Source organism: Uloborus diversus, chromosome 1, assembly GCF_026930045.1.
Source record: "Uloborus diversus isolate 005 chromosome 1, Udiv.v.3.1, whole genome shotgun sequence".
NCBI classification, from domain to species: Eukaryota; Metazoa; Arthropoda; class Arachnida; order Araneae; family Uloboridae; genus Uloborus; species Uloborus diversus.
Window position 1 is genome coordinate 200,788,829 of NC_072731.1, and position 21,309 is coordinate 200,810,137.

General features: G+C 33.2%; 1 protein-coding gene across 1 annotated transcript in view; it reads right to left on the bottom strand.

Moving 5' to 3' along the window:
- LOC129234127 (F-box only protein 9-like) overlaps positions 1 to 21,309 on the bottom strand; it is a 43,509-nt gene that overhangs the window by 12,431 nt on the left and 9,769 nt on the right. The window contains exons 3-7 of the mRNA XM_054868020.1: positions 13,412 to 13,469; positions 7,114 to 7,194; positions 7,004 to 7,031; positions 5,549 to 5,669; positions 86 to 187 (exon numbers count right to left, since the gene is read on the bottom strand). Of these exons, the coding sequence (XP_054723995.1) occupies positions 86 to 187; positions 5,549 to 5,669; positions 7,004 to 7,031; positions 7,114 to 7,194; positions 13,412 to 13,469 (390 nt within the window). The remainder of the gene's footprint in view (positions 1 to 85; positions 188 to 5,548; positions 5,670 to 7,003; positions 7,032 to 7,113; positions 7,195 to 13,411; positions 13,470 to 21,309) is intronic.

The window sequence follows — 21,309 nt, forward strand, 5'->3', positions numbered from 1 at the left end:
TTAGATTTTGTTCAGAAAACAAAAGTCAGAATGACAAAGAGCTCTTAATTTTATTATTCACAAAGAAACAAGCAAATTTGATTACCCTTGATATTTGTTCCAAAGAAAATACATCAAGATCTTGTCCTACTACCCATCGTAAAATATACATAAAAATTTCAAATGGAAGGTCTGAGAAATGGCTAGCCTAAGTATAACAAAAGAAAACAATTTTTAAAATTGCAATTTAAACACAACTCATTATAAATCATTAAAAACATAAAAACTCATTTCACATAAGCTATTCTTCTTTTAGACATTTTTATTTACTGCAGGCATACATTTATTTATAAAACCTTATGAGCTACAGTAATTGCAACTAGAGGTATACAATGTACAGTCAGAGCTTGATACAAGGTCACTTATCTTGAGTCCCGGCTCATTGAACAGGACTTCTAAGTTATGGATAATCAGATTAATAGTAGGTTTTAAACACCATAATCACTTATAAGCAGGGCTGCGGAGTCGGAAAGAAAATGGCCGACTCCGACCCCGACTCCTAGATTTTGAAACGCCCGACTCCGACTCCAACTCCGACTCCGAATTTGTTTTAATTTCTTTAATTGTATTTTTCAACTCCCTCTCTCCATTCAAGGGAAGGGAGAAAACCTCTTAACACAGATTGAAATATTAATTCCTTTTTATGAAAATTTCGCATTTTGTTTTTTATTGTAAACCCAAGACGCCATACAACGTTAGAAATTCAATTTAAAAATCAAACTTTCCAATAGTTACGAGTTAAAAAGTGAGATGACTTAAAAATCCCTTTTAGAAATTTTAAAAAGGATTATCTGTAATTTTCCCCCCTTTAATGTTTAACAAATAGATATTGATCAAATCGTGTGCTTTCAATTTTTGAAAGCTGTAACTTGAGAAAAAAAAACCTTTTTATCTATATCCAAGTTCTTGAGAGGGGGTGGTTTGCCCCGGGTGACACCCATCTGGTAGATGACACCCAAAGTTAATTTCAGAGTTTATAAAAAAATATAAATACGTACTTTAATTCTGAAAATTTTCACGAATATATTTTAAATTATATTTCATCAATAAAATTTCAACGAAAATAGGGCACATATACGTCAGGAGCTAATATTACATAAAACGTATACAAATTTGTACGAATAGCTTTTACTATACCTATATTTCTTCTTCGCTAAATTTTTAATTTAAATTTTATTGGCTGCTTTAGAATTAACCTAAATATGAAGATTTTAAGATTAACTGCAATTCTTGAGTGTTGTAATCAAGAAATCATTTACTTATTTTGTTCCATACTTTTTAGTGAGAACCAAGCTTACAGAAATAGTCTTAATAAAGAAAAAAAACATTAGATTATTTCATCGAATCTTTTGGATTCGTGCTTTCGCGCCAGAACTTCTTTGAATTTGCCGATCAACTTAAACGTTTCAACCTTAACTACGGGCGTCGACTTACTAATTTGTTACGTTTCTTTTACCATTTTATAAGTGAGATCGAACAAAACACTATATTTCATTTTTATTTGAAAATGATTACTTGAAAATGTTAGGCAACAAAACCGTTTGCTGACAGTTGCTATTAGTTAAGTTAAAAAGCAAGCAAACTAGGGGACGGCTACAGAAAGTTCGGTAAGCATTCAAGCTAGCTAATTGCCATAATGGCAGTTATTTTCTCATTAGTATCTTTTTATACATGTAATCAAACCAATTGGTAATCACTTTTTAAAAAATGCAAGGAGAGTCAGTGAAAAGGAAAGAAAAAAAGAAGCCCGGAGTCGGAGTCGGCATGTTTTCTAACGACTCCGACTCCGACTCCTTTATCCCAAAATCAGTCCGACTCCGACACTCCGACTCCACAGCCCTGCTTATAAGGTGACTTTTGCGTGACTTTATTAGAGAATTTCCCAAATTGAAGAAGGCCAAAGATCAAGTAAAAAAGAATTATTCACTTTTTTGTATTTCCTACTATTGTAGTTGGTCAACTATTAATCTTACAGGGTGGCGACAGGAACTGTGAAAAAAAGTTCCCTGACTTTTCCCTGATTTCCCTGATTAAGTTCACCAAATTTCCCTGATTTACATTACCAATAATAATGGTTTTCTTTCTTTGCTCTACTTGAAATCCATTGTATGTTTGTATAAAATGCAGTATTGTAAACATATCAAGTCCATTTTTTTGAAAAAAAAAAACCCCTACGAAACAGTATATTAAATTTTTCTACATGGAAAGATTACAGAAAATTAGAAAAAAAAAAAAACTTTACTTCCAGAAACCATTTAGCATAAGAATTTTAAGAAACTATTAAAATTACTCTTAAAAACATGTGTATTTATGATAGAACTAAAAAGTAATTGAAATTATTTTGAACTAAGTTTCCAAACAGTATAATAATTGTTGCAATAATAACAAGTAATAGTGAAAGAATAGAAGTAATGTAGTTATTCTTATATAATTAATTGACATATTTATGCAAAACAGATGAAACCATTTGACATACATTAATAGGGAGCTTTTCTCTAATCAAGAACATAGGTTTTAATGAATGAATACAGCATTTTAACAATAAAAAATAAAGATATTTAAAGTAAGAAAAAACAACGTCAAAAAAGCACAAATTGCCGATTTCAGCAGACACGTGTTTTGGCATTTCAGGGAACGCCTTTCTCAATGCAAAATGTAATGAGCTTATGGACAAAAGACACTGGGCAATGGAATAAAGTCAAGGAGCTAAGGCATTAATGAAGGTTTCCTCTTTGCCTGTATGGTTGTTTATTTTACGTAGCATTGAAAGCGTAAATGGAAATTACATGCTAGGTAAAATAAACAACCTAACAGACACAGAAGCAATCTTAGGAAGTTCATCCTGTGGTTAATAAGTAAGATTCAATACTTTGACAATGAGGAAAAAAGATGCACAAATGCGGCAGTTTACAATCGCACCTCATTAATTTTACTTTTTTTTTTGAACAGATAATTGGCGGAAAATTCGTAGGGAATTAAAGTACTTAATTTTGTAAAGCAAAAAAAAAATTTTTTTCTTCATAAAATCAATTTTCTCTGATTTTTTGTAATTTTTTCAAAATTCCCTGACTTTTCCCTGATTAATAAAGTTCCCTGACTTTTCCCTGATTTCCCTGATCTGTTGCCACCCTGTCTTAAGAATGATAAAGTGAGAAATTGTGATATTAAATACAGTTGACCCTTGTTTTACTTGGGGGCTATGTTCCATGAAAATGCTACATTTGGCTGTCATTAATTAATATCTATAGTTCTTTGTAGGCCATTCTTGAATGTAGGTGTCTTTATAAACCAGGATTTCAAGTTTAGTCAACAGTGCAGCATTGCAATTAACAAAGTCAACAGAATGTTTGGGTTTACAAATAGATCTATTTCAAACAAATCTAAATTCTTCTGCCTCTATATAGGAGTTTGGTAAAACAAGACCTCATTTGAAGTATGCTGTTCAGTTTTGGCCTTCTTATCTCAGAAAGATACAGTGAAGCACCTGCACCGTTCATAAACCACCAAAATCACCGATGTTTCTCTTGTATATGTTTTTATCAATTATACATTTTTTAAATTAGTCCCTGCATAGTCTAATACACATTAACCTATACCTATTACACGTTTTTACATTTGTAAGCTTTTTTTCACAGTCCCTTTAAAAACAGATAAACGGTGCTTCACTGTATTTCTTTATTGGAAAGGGTTCAAAGAAGGACTACTAAACTATAGTTGGGGCAAACCTAGCCTGGCAGCATCGTAATGCTGTGATTAGGACCTGGGTAGCCTTCGCAATGCTGCCAGGTTACGTTCGCCCCAACTACGGCAAGGGGACTTCAGATGTAGATTATGATACCGCACACATTTACCAGGCTTAATATGTATAGCCTGGAGCAAAGGAGACCCAGAGGGGAAATGATTCAGTTGTTTAAATTTATCAAAACGAAAGATGTTGATGGGTTAAATGTTTGCATGGAAAGCAGGATGAGGGGTCATTGTTTTAAGCTATTCACCTCAGGCTAATCTAAAAAGTAGGAAAAATTATTACTTTAGTAGGGTTGTGGGCATTTGGAACAGCTTACCAGAAGAGGCGGTAATGAGCAAGGGGGTGAATAGCTTTTAAGAGGGCCATTGATCTTCATTGGGGACTAATTAATTGACTAGGACCAGCCTAGCTGGGGCCAGAGCCTGTTGTTGGTCATCACATTTGTATTTGTAAATCCGTCAGATGCTTAGTTGAAAGTTTATTTTTACTCAATAAATTCATATTGTTGATTATCATGACTTTTTCAATATATCGTCATTTTTCTTTGTTATCCGGACTTTCACAATATTCAGAATGCATTTTATACTGGAAAAATGATAAAAAAATAACTTACATTCGCAATAACTTAAGCTTATATGGTGAATTCAGGAATACTGTATTTCTGCCTTAGCCCTGGCTGTAGGGCGGTAACTTACTGAAATTACCATGCCTTGCCTTCAATCTTTAAGTTGAACCAAACCATTGTTTTGGTAACTTGTCTGGTTAGTGCTAATTCCATATTAGCTACCAGTTTGTTTGGCACTCTTGGCTTCCTTAAGAGGTTTTCCACCTCCAGCTCAGTCACTTCCTAAGCCGGGCTGATGAGTGCTAATAAGCATGAAACTGCAGTCCTCGGCTGGAATGACTGAGTTGGCGGTGTATTTCATACAGATTAAAGGTAGCAACAGTTAAAAAAGCCTTTAACGTTCAGACGAATAGGAATATTTTTAGGATGCAAAAGGATTTGAATCTCAAAGTCAGTTCGCCAATGTCAGCCCTACACGAGTTTAACATTGCTGTGTTTCCAAAACAATTTATTTTTCAATTTTCCCGAGTTTGAAGTGATAAACTTTAAACTCCAAGAAATATGTTTATAGGTTATACTTCAACACCTCTACATCTTTGGTCACGATCAACCAAGGAAAAGGCGGAAATCTTTCATGTCTGGTTATACAAGAGATTCCTAACAGGAGGTCTGGCAGACTGGCCACAGTCTGCAGGAAAACTACTGGTTCTAAGAGATTTTCACTCGTCCACCTTAAAAAAAATTCCTTTTTCAAAAAAAGGAAACACCATAAATAATAGAAAATAAATATTTTATGCGACATCTTTTGGTTGAATTTTATGATTAATTTTTCTGCTTTTCTATGATTTTTCAGCAGTAAGACGCAAAAGGATTAAGTGGACATTTTAATGTTTTGATTAAAACGTGTTTAAAGTTGCAGTCTTAGGTAGGCTTTCATTGAAAAGTTTTCCTAAATCATGCTGTATGGCAACGCCTACTAGGACTACTAGTACTATCTTTTGCCCAAAGACAAAGGAAAAGTTCATCTACCACTGGTACTGGTTATCTCCAACGTTTCAATTTTGGAACTTACATCCCTTTGCTTCTCACTGTCTAGTTTCTGAGCAATTATCATGCTTCCAAATTACTTTTGAACACTATAATTAAACAATCATCATCTTATTATAATAAGAAATTACACACTTAGTTTTACTTACCATTTGCTCATGTTTTGGCAAACAAGAACTAAAGTTAGAAGATTTAGAAGCTAGCATCTGAAATTTACAAACAAGATTGTCCACTTCATCTTCACTCTCAGATGAATTTCCATCATAAGCACTATTGAGTAATATTCATTAACAAACACAATGATAAAGATTTTAAAAATATGACTTAGAAAGAGTAAAACAATCAAATTTCCTTATTTTAAGTATATAAAACAGAATTCAAAAACAGTTTTGAAATGAAGCAACTCAAACAAAGTTTTATTCCATCACATTCGTGAATTATGTTATTTATTCATGCACAATTACAGTAAAATATTTTTCACAACTTATAAAGTCATTCAAAATTCAATTCAAGTAAAACCTATTGTCATATTTTGTTCTTTGCTCTTTAGTTTAATGTCAGCAAAATTTCTCAATAATGAACAATAAAGGAAGATTACACTTGGCATGTAGCAAACTCTTTTTATTGAAATTGGTTGATTAAACGAGGAAGCTGCTTTAAACATAGATGCATGGGCGAGATTAAAGCAACCAACATATGAACTGAGTCAGAAGTTTATACAGACCAGTTTCAACCCGTGTACACTCAGTTTCTGCGCATAGAGCCTAAGGCAGCCAGTGAATGTGCAAGGAGAATCTGTAATATTTCTACTCCTCTTGAATTTGGCGAATGGCATATGTGTTTAGCACGTATGCAGATTAAGAAGATTGCACAGTATCATTCTTCCTAGATCATGCTTGTTTGGAAATTTTTTTTAGTTTGACTAGGTTTTTTTTAGCATAATTAACACACACACACAAAAAAAGAAAAAGCTTTAGTGAAATTAGAATTCAAAATTACCACTAAACTACAATGAATTCAGAAAACATATCCATATTGTTGTTCTTTAATCTAAAAAAAAAAAAAGATAAAAACCTTTTTAGAGAAAAATTACTTTTATTACTTCAACAGTCTCAAATTTAAAGCAAGCTTCCTTGTGTTTTTCAAGGGGTAGAAGAGAAGTGCAATATATCTGAATGAGCAATCAACATGTAACAGAAATTGTAAGCACCTAGAGGGCAAAATTTAATCTATACACTGACAGTCAGAATTTTTCATATTTTTTTTTCATTTAAGTTCTCACTAAAAGTTGATCCCTACCGAGAATACAAAGATTAACCAAAACTTTTATTAACCTCTTATGATGGAGAAGGAGCACAAAAAATGAATTTTAAAATTCAAGTGAATGGCATAAAATCTCAAGCAGCTGAGAAATGCACTTTTGTAATAAATTTGCATAAGTTAGGCTACTACTGTACATTATTTTTATAAGGCAATTTAGAGATGTTTTAGTACATCCAATAATTCTATTGAATGATCTGAATTTTTAAAAAAAATTTAATCTGACTTATAATCTGCAAATGTATCTATGCATACAAATTTTTGAAACATCTAAGAAAAATTACCTTGACTCATCTGATTCATCAGAGAAATCTATAAAAAGTAATTACAAAAAATAAATAATTAAGAACATACAAATTCAATAAGTGAAAGTTAAATGATAGAAGTTAGGTACCTGTATATTCAAGGGAATTTTCCTCAATTCTAAATTCTATGTCAGGCACAAGCTGTATAGCTCGACGATAAAATGATATAGCTATGAAAAATATTTAAATTAATATCAAATTTTAATAAATTCAACAAAAATATATTCCCACAACTAAGAACAATGTATTGATTTGAGAAAAGCGCAATTTTAACAAATTATTCTTTTAGTCCTAATTTCATGCATTTAAAAATAGCTGAACCAGTCGAGCACCTGCACTATAGTATCTACTTTGGGGAAAAAAATAGCAATAGAATTTACTATACCTATACACAGTTATATGTACAGGGTTAATACTCTATTTGGATGAAAAAAATTCTGACTTTTCCAAGACTTTTTCATGACTTCATAAAAATTTTCATGACCTTGTTACATGAAGAGAATTCAAATATTTAATATCAAATTGCCAATTTTTGGAAATGAGCATTAGCAAAACTTCTACATGAATGCCCCTCACCCCTACTAATCACTTACTTGTGATTGAAAAAATATCAGTGTACACCTAAAAAACTAAACTATTCTTATTTGTCTTCATCATATAAATTTAAGTACAGTAAAAATAGTGAATTTAATATAATGATGCTTAAATGTCTAATAATTAAAAAAAAAAGGCAGAATGATAATGAATCGGACAAAGGTTGAATGAGTCATTACTAAGTTCCAATAAATTTGCTTCAAAAGTTGCCTTTTAGTTTTCAACAGTGCATTTAATCATCCACATAACTTGACAATATATTAAAAGTCACATTCTTTAGTATATTCAGGCTCCGCAGACAATTTTTGAAAAAAAAAGTAGGAAAAATAGGAAAATTATGCTTTAAAAAACAGAAAAAAAAAGGAAAATAATGTTCTAAAAAAAGAAAAAAAATACAACCAAAATATCCTGTTTACAAATGTAACTATGAAAAAAGAGCTACAAAGCTGTTCCATGTTTATGAAACATTTTTTTCAATTTATGTTAAGAATTAGAAATTTTATTCAAGAGAATGGGACATTGTTTTGCTTAAGAAAATGCTTTATTTATATATTTCAACTAGCTATTAGCAGAAAGCTAGACTGTTGAAATAAGACGCAGATGATATTTCTTTGGTGCTTTCTCTTTCTCATATCCATCAAAAATGACAATAGCTCACCCATATTTGAATAAATTATTTCAGAAAGGGGTATAAGTCACATTTTTTCCAAAATTAAGATAGCTGTGGTTTTAAGATATTTGTATGTAGAGAAATCGATTAGTGTAGCAGGGAAGTCAATCCTTGTACAACAAAGTATTCTACTTAGAGGTCATATTTCTTGTTTAGTTCAGAAAGGGCACAAGTCCCACACACTTTGCACTAAATGCCAATGAAGGAACAGTAATATGCAATGTGAATATATGGCAAGATCATAGAAGAATTAAGGTTTTTTAGCGTAATGAAATAAGAACAAATAACTCCTTTGATATAGCATTAATACGGTAATGGTAGGTTCGTCAGCTAGGAGGGTTGAAGAAGGAGGGGGGGTTCGAAATCACGACATGGGTAGAGACAAGGCAGAAAAGTATCGGAATGAAATTCGCTAATTTCTCGGGGATTTTATTATATCACTCCAGGAACTGCGAAAACACTGTACGCTTTCAGTGAGATATATGCTGGTCAAAATAAGACTGCCGGAGACTTTTCTAGAAATAACACACTGAAGAATTTAACAAGATTGCTGATGACTTTCCTCTAAGAGGACATTCGTTTGTTCTTTGCGACCAGGATTTTGGGACAGTAAAACGAATGTTAAACAGATCTGACCTACCATATGAAATCCAATCTCTTATAAGTGAAATTCTGTTTTTTGTTCATTGCTCTCATCAAAACTTGTTCTACTGTTGGGTCACTTCAGGTTCTACACCACCAAAATTTATCACTGCGTTGGATTGTTGGGTAGCTTGATGTAACACATTTATCAAATTTTTTTCTCGCATAATGTACTCAATGGTTTTGCAAGTATATGTGCGCATATTTAGCACAATTCACATAACCATCTGCGTAAAAGAGAGGCAGCTTGGTGTTTACGAACGAGAACCCCCACTGAAGTAGAAGGGGAAGAAATGCAGCATTTCTTGTCTCACTAGAGACGATTTCGGTTTATCCCCCCTTAAGGTAATGGCAAAAGATTGTGGAAAAATTGGTGTAAATTAATTAAGAAGGACGAAGGAAACTTCAGTAAATTAGGACTTTTTTGGGGGCTTCACAGGGATTTAGTTTTCGATATCACTCCAGAAATCAAAACAATTAAATAACTCCAGTTACAACTAAATTGTTTTCTGAGTTCACTTAGATCATTTTTGGATGAGCCGTCTGATATTTCTATATCTTATCATTGTGCTTGTGTGGCATTTTTACTTTTCTCGAAAAGTTAAAAATAAGTGAAATTTGTCCGTGAACTTCACTGCAATTGTTGATTTTAGAATGCAAACTACAGGTTACTAATAGGAAACCAGGAAAAAATAGGAGGTCTGCGGACCCTGAGCATATTATTAGCAGGGGGTTACATGGATTAGTTTTGCAGGCCGTATGTTGGGCACTACAGTTTTAGAGTATCAGAAATTCCCCTATTTCAGCATTCTATTGAGTGACTCAAGTTCTTTATTTTCTAAAACCTTCAGCTAATTAAGATAAACTCTGACAAACTTAATAATAAAGTTTTTACGAGTGATGGAAACAAACTGGGATGCAATTGAATTGCATTTTTTGTGTGGGCGTGGCAAAAATCAAGAACGTGCAAGTTTGCTACTACAAAAAATAAAATATAAGAAATGTTGAAAATAATGGTAAATTCAAAATGAGTGATGTCTAAATCACATTGCAAAAAAAAAAGATGAGCTGCTGCTACGGAACTGGATGCAATGAGATTTCAAAACTCAGATTTGCTTTTGGGATTGTTCAATTTTCCAGTTTTAATAGCTTTAATATGTGCAATACTGTTAAATCACTCAAGATTTTTAATGCTCTTTTAGTCACCGTTACTTTCTCTTTGAAAAGGACATTTTTCCATGACCTTAAATAAATTTCGATGACTTGGAATGAAAATTTCAATTTTCCATGACTTTTCCAGGTTTCAAATTTGCTTATTTTCTCCATGACTTTCCATGACCCGTACGAGCCCTGTACGTATGCGCAGGATCATCCAAATGAAAAAGGGGAGGAGGGGGGTAACAAGAAACTGGTCCACCAAGAGGCAAGATGAGCCTCTTTTCATATTGTCCACCAAGCCCTCCTCTCACATTAAAGTCAGACTACTATGATTCTGAGCAGGGTAACCTCAAAGGCCGGACCCGTAGTTTCAAACTAGGTTGATGCATTTTCACCCCAGCTCTGACAAGAAATGTGACATCATGCATTATGAATATGCTTAACTTTTGAAAAATATTATAACATGTGACAAGGATACGGAGATGTGACTTTTTGATATAGAAAGGGGATCAAAATAAAAGAAAAAAGTGACATTTATGGACAGCCTTATTAACAACTTAAAATCATTTCAGAAGTCCCCCAGTTGAATCTCCTAGAATCTTTTCTAAGAAATTTAATTAAACACAAAATGTAAAAAAAAAGAAACGTTATTTACTTAAAAAATTAATCCTTAAGACGACTTAAAAAGAAAGCATATTTTAAGCTACAGATGAAAAAACTATAAATCAATGGCTTGTTTAGAGAAATTGCAAATAGATTTTATTAGCAACCAGGGCTGTATACAAAAGGGGGTTCTTAGAGTTACCCCCCCCCCCCCTGAAAATTTCGGTTTTGCGTTTAAATGCTCGTTTATATTTAAAAATTTCCGACAACAATGTTGTTCCAAACAATATTGTTCCAAAACTCAAATGTCTTTTACATGTATATCAATTGCATAAAACACAATCATAATAGATAACCGACAACTTGAACATTAGTACAAATAGCACAAAGCTCTGAATGGAAATTTTTAAACCCTCCCCGAAATTATTTTCTGGTCACGGCCCTGTTAGCAATGCTTCCAACAGCAGTGTCTTCTTTCATCTTTAGTTGGCATACGATTAAATAGCATAGCTTTTTTTACCATAGCTTATATAAAAAAAACTCATTTTATACATCAATTTATTAAAGACTAGCCGCCTGCGGCGACCAGCTGGTTCGCCTTCTTACGCCATTCACCTTTCTATGCAAGCAACCACCTATGGCGGCTGTTTGGCTAACTTGTCATTTACCTTTTTACTTCAAGTTTGCCGCCTTCGGCGGCTGTTTAAACAAAGTTGGCTGCAGTATTAATCAATCCATCTCTATCTTTTTTTGTGCCATTCACATTTTTACGCCAAGATTGCCGCCTTCGGCGGCTATCTACCTTTATGATCAATCTCTAAATTTTCTTTTACATCTCTATTTAGTTTAACCTCCCCTAATAAAAACAAAGATCACACAAAAAACCGCTTTTTTTATTTAAGTAGAACAAAAAAAAAGTTATCTCCAAAACTCCCCGTAGTGTGCAAAAAAGTAACAAAGTAAAGTAAGTGACAAAGAAAAAAAACATTTTTATTGAATTAAATGCGCACAACTATGAAATGTAACGCAATATCGAAACAGCAAAACGTCCAGCTTGGGGGGGGGGGGGGGGGGGAGATGGAAAATGAAATAAATGCATTCCCTAAATTAAACAAAAAAAAAAGGAAAGAAAGAAAGCAAGCGCTGCCGGAAAAACAAACACGTGGTCATCACGTCATAAAATGTAGAAGTAAGCTATATAGTAAAAAAAAAAGATTAATAACATTGTTTGCGATTAAGATGCCGTCGTAAATATCGAATCGAAATCCAAGTAGTGACGTCAGAAGTATAGAAGATTGAAGAATGCTTTTTTTGACCGATGCGTAGAAAGATATGTGTTCAGAATTAAAAAAATTAAAAAAAAAACTATTGCGTATTTTTAAGAACTTTTTTCTTCTGAAGAGGGCGAAATGTTTTTACTATTACCAACTTAAATTTTAGAAATAAGGCTTTGATACTTCTCGCAGGATGATATTAGAAAAATGTAAAACCCAGGAAAAAATGCAAATTGAAGGTTTTTTCAAAAATTCATAAAAAATACAAAAATTGCTCTATCTTCAAAATTTTTTCATTCATCATATTTAAAATTAAATTTCCAACACTATAGTACAAAAACATTTGTGTGGTGCGATTGGTTCGGGGTCTGTGAGGTAAAAAGTACTAAAAAGTGCAAAAAAACACATAAAGTATTAAATAACTTTTTTTCTAATTAAAATATCAAAAATCGAAGCCCAAGGTGCATTTCTTCGGCAGAAACTGTACCTGTATACCAAATTTCATCTTTCTAGGCCTTACCGTTTTCCCGGAAAGCGCGCCACACACACACACAAACATCTTATTTTATTATATGTATAGATTTAGCTGCGTTGCACGGTCTACCTTGAAAATAAACATTGTGTCAAGTGACGTATATTCAACAATCAGGCTTAAACAAAAGAAAAAAAAAAACATCATGCAGAGTTTCCTTTCCAAACAATGATGACAGAAAATAATTTTAAGAAATTAAAATAGAAAAGATGGATTTAAAAACCCTAACCATGGAAACATAAAATAAAATAAGTTTAAGAAATTAAAGTGTGAAAGATACAATGGATTCAAAAAGCGTAACCATGGAAACATGAAAATTAAATGGTTAACAACTTGAATGGAAATGGAATTTTTTGAACTTTTTTTAAAAAGTGTTGTAACTTTTTTTCCTTTGGAGTTAGAAGCTTACTTTTTCGACCAAAGGTTGAGATAGATCTGGAGTAAAAAAATGTAGCTTTTTCCAATGGTGTCAAAAATAAAACTGGGAAAATTTCTTCACTTTTTATTGATTTATTGAATGAAGAAAGTAATGTCCAATTTCAGTTAAGCCTAAAAAAATTTGAACTAAAAACACAAATAACTCCCGCTGTAATAAAGTTAGAGCATTGGAACAAATTGCGTAGAACGTGGAAAATTCTATCCTTTCTAACGATATGTAATATTATGTGCAAGTAATTTTTCACCCCCATATTCGAGAATTTATGTGAAAATTAAGCCTATATTGGAATAAAAAAAAAACTACTTGTCGAATTTTTTTCGAACTGGTCTGCAAACCTTTCCGGTGCTGAAAAAAAGATACTGTGAAAATTTCAGCGAAATCAGCCGGGTAGTTTTTGAATTGCTTGTAATAACAAACAGACGCTTTTTAGAGACTTCATTTTATACTATGTAGAGATCTTGACACTTAAACTTACCATCTTGCAATTTTCCCATCCTTTCTGCTTGAACACCGTGCAAAAACAACCACCGAGCCTGAAACAATTTTGATTACAAATCATGATTAACAGCAATTTTTTAAACAATGTAAGAAAAAAACAATGAATTAAAAATAAGAGGCAGCAGCATTATTAATAACGACTTCCATGTCAATATCAAAGACAATATTTTCCTTAGTATTTCTTAAATAAATCAGTGTGGTTAAAGGGGAATTCCACAAAAAAGTGGAAATGTGAGCACAAATTAAAAAATTGTTTTATTGCTACAAGTAATACATCAAATTAAAGATAATATCATGAGGTTTATGAAATTATAAAGAAAATTTTCATAAAAGTAACCTTTTTATTTTATTTGTTGAGCCTAAAGTTAATGTAATATAACAATCTTGTGTTTCGGAAAAACATAGTATTTTCATTCGCCTAGGATTACTATTTAATAGGGCTCGACCGATGGCATTTTTTGGCCGATGGGCCGATGCCGATTGTTGGCCGATTGTTCAAAGATGGCCGATGGCCGATTGCCGATTGTTTTCCTCTAAATGGCCGATTGCCGATGGCCGATGCCGTTGGCCGATGGCAAAAAAAAAAAAAATCTAACGGAAATAAATTGATAACATTGTCAGGGATTTAAAGGATCATTTATTCATTTCACTTTACTTCCTTTCTACGAATAAGGTCTTGTAATTAAAAAAAATCAAATTTCGACCTAATTTCTATTTTACGATCCCATAATTTAAACTTCAAAGTTTTTTCGACACATCTGCACACGCATCTGTACCAAAGAACATATAGAGGACCAAAATATCCATTTTGAACACCTCCTCAGGTAATTATCGCAAGTTCTCTTGTGATGTCTTCATACGCGTAAACTTGCGTCACTCAGAAACGTTATGAAATAGTAAGTTGAAAACTCATACGTACGTAATATGATCTAAAAGTTTGAGGACAAGCAATATAAAACCTTACCCTGAATAGTTCACATTACCGAAGCACATCTATCTACAAAATAATCACCTTGAAGGACTAAGCACTTCTGCCAACATTCTTATAGCTTTTAGAAGCACTCCTGGCAGCCATTTTTCGCAACCTCCGGTAAGATTTCTTGCGCTGCTGCTTTAATTTCATCGTGGGGAAGAAGGCGACTTTCATGTTGATTATGCATGGTTTGATTGATCAATGCTCTGATATGACAAACAAATAACATAACGTTTCGTCGGACTTAGCTCCGTGTGACTCTTACCTGTTCCAAGCAAAAACCATTTGCATGGACGCCGCTTTCTTCCGTCAGGAGAAGATAAAACTGCATCATAGTAGGTTACGATAAAGGCTTCCAGGGAGTGTTTCCAAAAGTTGTATGAACACTGGCAGAAGTACATAGTCCCTCAAGGTGACCCTTTGAAGGTGGACGTGCTTCGGTAATGTGAACTATTCTGAGTAAAGTTTTATACAACTTGTCCCCGAAATTTTGGATCGTACTACGTACAATCTATATAGGGTGCCGTTATGCTTCTCTTTTTTTGACTGTTGTAAGATGATAGAGAAAGAACAACAGTCAAAAAAAAAAAAAGAAAGAAAAAAAATGAGGGAAAACAAAGACACTGTTTAATAACCAATTGATTTGTTCTTTTTTTTTTTTAAATTGAACATATAACTAAGATTTCAACACTATTGTAATAATGTATGGATTATGTACACTATACATAGTTAAAACACTTTAAATTATGTTGTTTAATCATTCAAAAAAAAAAAAAGAATAAAAATATGAAACCGTCAAGAAATTAAGCAATTAAAGTGGAAAGATTGCACGTAGACATTTTTTAGTCATGAAATTAAACTAAAAAAGTAACAGATTACAATATTAAATCATAATAGGAACATTTTTATACTTATTTAAAATTTTTGAATAGAAAAAAAATGCATTTTTCGTAAAAGCTATAACAGTGACATAATTTTTTTTCTGAAAAAAGAAATAGCCATGAAAAGAGTGAGGTTTTTAAAACGCAGCTACAATAAAAAAAACTCGATATTTACTCCAAGTTAATAATAACTGAATGCATATACTACTTGATATGATGTTAGCACACCTAATATTGAACAATTTGATTGGTTAAAATCTTTTATGAAGCACTACAAACAAGTTAAAATTAAATTTTTTTGCTGAAATTAAAATTGCTTAATAGAAAATCCTTGAAACTTTCCTATAACATATTATTAAAAATATGAACGATGAAAACGAAAATAACTCGTTCATTGATTTTATAAAAAATACATGAAAATAGTTACTTACAATAGAAAAAAAATCGATCGCTATAAATGATGCAAAAAAGATGGCGCATTACGAAATAAAGATGAAACAAGAATGAGAAATACGCAAAATGATATTTCTTGAGCAAAATAAATAATCGCTAAATATTTAAGAAATGCTTGAAACGACGAGGACGGGCGGGGGAAGGGGGGTCACCCACTGATTTTGGAGTAACTCACAACATTAAACTTCATTCCCTACTTCGGCCTCATTTGTTTGGTACAGAACTGCTACCGCCAGCGCCTCGGAAGAGTTTCTGAGTCGACTTCAGCACTTCCGAAGAAAAAATTTCAAAAGTCCCTTTGATTTCCGAAATATGTCACCATTCAAAACGTCTTTAGTCAATTTCTTACATTAATGCTTTAAATTCTGCCTAAACAATACATTAAGTTTGAAAAAAATCTCTAATTTTATGAATGGTGTTAGTTTTAAACAACTCGGAAGTGCAACTAGAGTTTAATTTCAGAAATACAGAGAGGGGGAGGGGGCACGCAAGAGTTCTAAAAATTACCGTCGGTTCAACGAAAATCTAACAAAATGACACAAAAACTTGTTTTGCCATCTCATATTTGTTTCCATGGTCTCTAATTCAGCAATATACACTCTATAACAAAAAAAATCGGCGCATCAAGAAGCAATCATCCGATTGCTTTGAAATTTTGTATGCATGAGTGTTTTGACCAGATGTGCAAATGATTAAAATTTGGTGTCCGATGAATGAATAGTTTGATCTCCAGCGCATCGAAACTGCGCTTCCAGCAGATGTATATAAAGAGCAATTCTTGAACAGTTGTTAAAACTTTCGGTTTGATTGCGATTCAGATTACCTTTCCACAACTTAAAAATGCCTCGCCGCATGGTTCGTGCTCATTACGAGCAACTGTCAGAGTTTAGACGAGGTCTTATCATTGGATTGAAAGAGGCCGATTGATAAAATCGGAGAATCGCTCGTCATTTGAGTCGAAGTGATGCGGCGTTTCAAAGATGCTTGCAAGGATGAGTGGAAAATGGCAGAGTTCAGCGTCAGGATGTTAGCGGTCGACCTAGGGTCACAACAGATCGTGATGACAGAGTGATTGTGCGATCAGCTGTCACAGCGCTTTCTTCATCTCTTTGAACCACCAGACGTTCAACCCAAACACCAGTGTCCATCATGGCCATTTACAGACGGTTGGGACAACGAAATCTACACTCGCGCTGACCGTTACGCCACCTGCCACTGACGCCTACACACTGCCGAGTCAGATTACAGTGGTGCATGGCTCGATCAGATTGGAATTTTACCGACTGGGGACGTATAGTCTTTAGCAACGAATCCCGCTTCCAACTGTGTCATGACGATCATCGAAGACGTGTTTGGAGACACCCTGGGCAGAGAGGGATCCTTTTTGCACGCCACACTGGCACTCAACAAGGCATTATGGTCTGGGGTGCCATTTCCTTTGATAACTGGGCCCCTTTAGTCGAAATTAGAGGTACACTTACTGCACAGTGGTACGTCGACGACATCCTAAGACTTGTTTTGTTGCCGTTCCTTTTGCAGTATCCTCGGCTGGTTTTCAGCAGGACAATGCAAGGTAACACACGGCATGTATTGCTGTGAACTGTCTGCAAGCTTGTCAAACTCTTCCGTGGCCTGCCAGATCGTCAGATCTCTCTCCCATTCAGCATGTCTAAGATATGATGGGATGGCGATAGCATCTGGCAAGGAATGTTGATAACCTCGTCGGACAATTAGAGCGAATTTGGCCGGAAATACCGCAGGAGAACTTCCGCGAGCTTTATCGGTGTTTCCCACGTCGTGCTTCAGCTTGTATCTAGACTAGAGGCGGGTCAATACCTTATTGAACTTGTTACTGTAACTCTGACATAAATTATTCAATTTTTCTAAGAATTTAATCATTTACTATTCTGTGCATTGTCTTCCTATCCACCAATTTTCGTCTCAATTGGATCACTCCTTTTTGGTGCGTCGATTTTTTTCTTATAGAGTGTATCACCAAATGATCGTTAGTCTAAGACGCTATATTAGTTTTGTACTGAAATGAGTAATTAATAGACACAAAAAATGAGTAAATAGGCTTTTTAGAACACCCGATCGAAAAGAAAAAGGGAAGTGCACTTCTGGAACGTACGCACACTCCACATGAGAAATTTTAACCTTCTACAGCTTACCATTTTTGAGTTATGACTTATGAGAGATACATACGTACATCCAGCCGCAAGAAACAACGCAATAATTAACTTGTTTGCTAACTGAATGCAGTATTAAAAACTCTTTCAGCTGTGGCTAAAATAGAAATTCATACTGAAGTTTAAGTAAAAAATTTTATATGAAAACAATAACTCCCTTTACTTTGCATTAAAAAGTAAAACAGCAAAAGTCTTTTTTTTTTTTTTCGAAAACATCGGCCAATTCCATCGGCTTTACGACGTTTTTTAAGGCCGATGGGCCGATGTTTCCTGCAAGTTAGCATCGGCCGCCGATGCCGATGCCTAAATTGTTGAACCATCGGCGCCGATGCATCGGCCAGGCCGATGCATCGGTCGAGTCCTACTATTTAATAATCTTAAAGGACGAGAATTTTGTACATGTGTGTAGATATTAATATTAGTGACATTTGTCCATCCTTTAGAACCCTTAATTTTTCATAACAAAATATTCAACAGGATTTTTAGTATAAATAAAGTTATAAGGTCTCGCTGTCACACCCGTCACAAAAAAAAGATGCTTAAGTGACCATATCAAATGCATTCTTCCATGGAAAAACATGAAAATTTCCAAAGTTCTGATGTTTACAGGTCTGAATAAGAGTACAACGTTTAAATTTGATAAACTATTTCTTCTCTGAGAAAATTTGGTGTGGCATGTGTGACAAACGTTTGTGACAGGTTTGACAAAATCAATTGAGACAGGTGCAACAGCATTTAAAATAGCTTTTTAAAACTTTTTAAATGAAATAGAAGATCAAACCATTTTATTTCTTAACAAATTAGCATTGTAGTTTTAAAAAATAATCTGAAAATTTTATAACATGACAGATTTTAATTATTTGCACTTGAATAATTTTTTGCTTAGAAAGTGAGTTACTTTATTTAATTCTTGAAACATTTCAAATGAGTAAAATAGCTTTAAAGGAAGTAAATAATCAGTTGCACATTTCGATAATTATTCTGTTTTGTGAAAATGCCTCGGTTAAATTTTTTTCCTGAGATAAAAAGTAATATAGGAGACACTAGAATTGTACAACAAGTAAACTTTGCCCAAAATTATGGCACAGGTTCTCAGTATGCAATATAAAGTCTTATTAACCAATTATCATTTACAAGTTGTGCATGGTTAAAAGATAATACAATTTGCTCCCTTATGGCAGCAAGTTAAAGTATCATGACAAAAATATGCTCCATGGGACATTTTAAAGTGCTAGCATAACTTATCTGAAAACGGAATTGTGTTAACCTGCTGTAGGTTGAAAATGTTCTGATTGCTGTAGAGCTCAATCAAAAATGATGTATAACAATCAAACAAGTACTTTTTTCCAAGACAGGGGATTTTCAACTGACATGAGATTAGAATTTTTTTTACCGTTTTGTATAGAACAAGACAGTAGTCGTATTTGTGGGGGCTAAATGCAGTCAACATTGTCACATTGAGCTAAGTCTTTTCATTTATGTAATTGTGCGGTGACGATGACAAGAATTGATCTGTATATTGAAGAAAACACTGAAGAAATGAAGTTCAGAGAAGTGACAACTTTTGGGAAAGCCACTCTGATAATGTTCAAGTTGAATAGACTGCAAAGTTTACAATGTAAAATATAGCTATCACTGCAACTCAAATGCTATTGTCTTACTTGCAGTCAGATTATATTAACACCAGAGTAGCTTTTATTTTTTTATTTTTTTTCACTAACCACCCAAGGCAATGTGTAGTACTACAAAGTACTACACATTATTAATAGTATTATGTTACTGTTTTACAAATTAACTGTATAAAAAGAAAAAAAAAGTAACGGTTTACAAGCTAATGGATGACCGTGTTTATTTTTCCCCGTAAAGGTGATATTTAAAAAAAGAAATTGTTTCTAAATACCAAAAAAAGCTATACTTGACCTAATATCGTTAGCGGCTATTGAACAAGCGCTAAACTAAATGTACACCCAGTGCTGGCTTTTTTTTCTTATGAAATGTAATTTATATTCACTAGTGTCAAGTTTGTCATCTGTCCTGATCACTACACTTTTAGAAATTGGTCATCCAAGTAGCGGATTTGTTCACAGACGGGTGTGCACAGTATCACACCCGTCACAAATTTTGTCACCTAAGTCACAACATAAATAAATTTCCTGTTCATTAAAAAAAATTTAATTCATCATAAATATCATGTATTAAGTTTCACTTGAATGTCTTTTAATAGAAAAAAAAATGCTCTAGTCATGAAACATTAAAATATTCACGGGAATTTCCAGAAATATGAGTGCAGGTGAAAACTCATGCCTCGCAAACATCACATCCGTCACAAGATTTTTATAACTACAGGGCTGCCACTGAGTTATGGTCCTAAAAATAGTCATTTTAGTAGCATCTTAAACAAAAAATAAACTGCAAAATAGTCGCCAAATGAGAAAAATAGTATCTAAAGTAGTCTCCCATTATTTTTTAAATAGTATTCATATTAAATCAATTTACGTATACTTTGATGAATAGACATACCTCAGCTGCATGGTACAGGGATAGAAGTGACATTTGCCAACAAAAATATAGGAAAATATAGGAATTTTCTGAAAAAAATATAGGAATTCGATGGAAAATATAGGAATTTTCTGCAAACATTATAGGAATTTTTCGAAATAATATAGGAATATTTTGAAAAAAAAAGGATATACAGGAATTTCGATAACAAAGCTCGCCAGTATGACATTTTTTTTCAAAATGCAATACTACTATTCGATTAAAAACATGTAATTACACTACCTGACATAAGTGCAATACATACGCATAATTAAGTCTAAAAATACACACAAAATCAATTTTACAAACAGTAAAAGAGTGTAAAACTGTAATTTGTACTAAAAATATTAAGGCATACTTCTTTAAAAATAAAAAAAAAATAGACGAAACTTTTTGTAGATGAACACAAATCTTTCTTAAAATAGTTGTGTCACTAATCTAATTTTTAATGAAAGATTTTGCATGATCCGATACTGCGATGGGCAAGCTGTGCAGTAGAATGAAATTCGTGAAGTTCTGTTCTGATTTATGTTATCACTTGACAATGCAGTAAAAGCCAAACTTAAAGTTTTATAAGTTGTTGAAACATGTGCTATGCTGAAATCAAAGTCACATGTCACAGTTATATCAGGGGTCAATCCAGGTTTCATTTTTTAAGTCCCCGCTATGCGAAAAAGCAAAATATTTTTTGTGAATTTTCTTTATTTTTGTGAAAAAGAAATTATTGTGAATTTCCTTTTCTTTTCTAGAAAAAAGTGTTCAGGTAAAAATTTAAATGTATGCAAATTAAAAATTTAAATGTATACTGTGTTTTTTTTTTTTTTTTCAGAAAAATCTGATA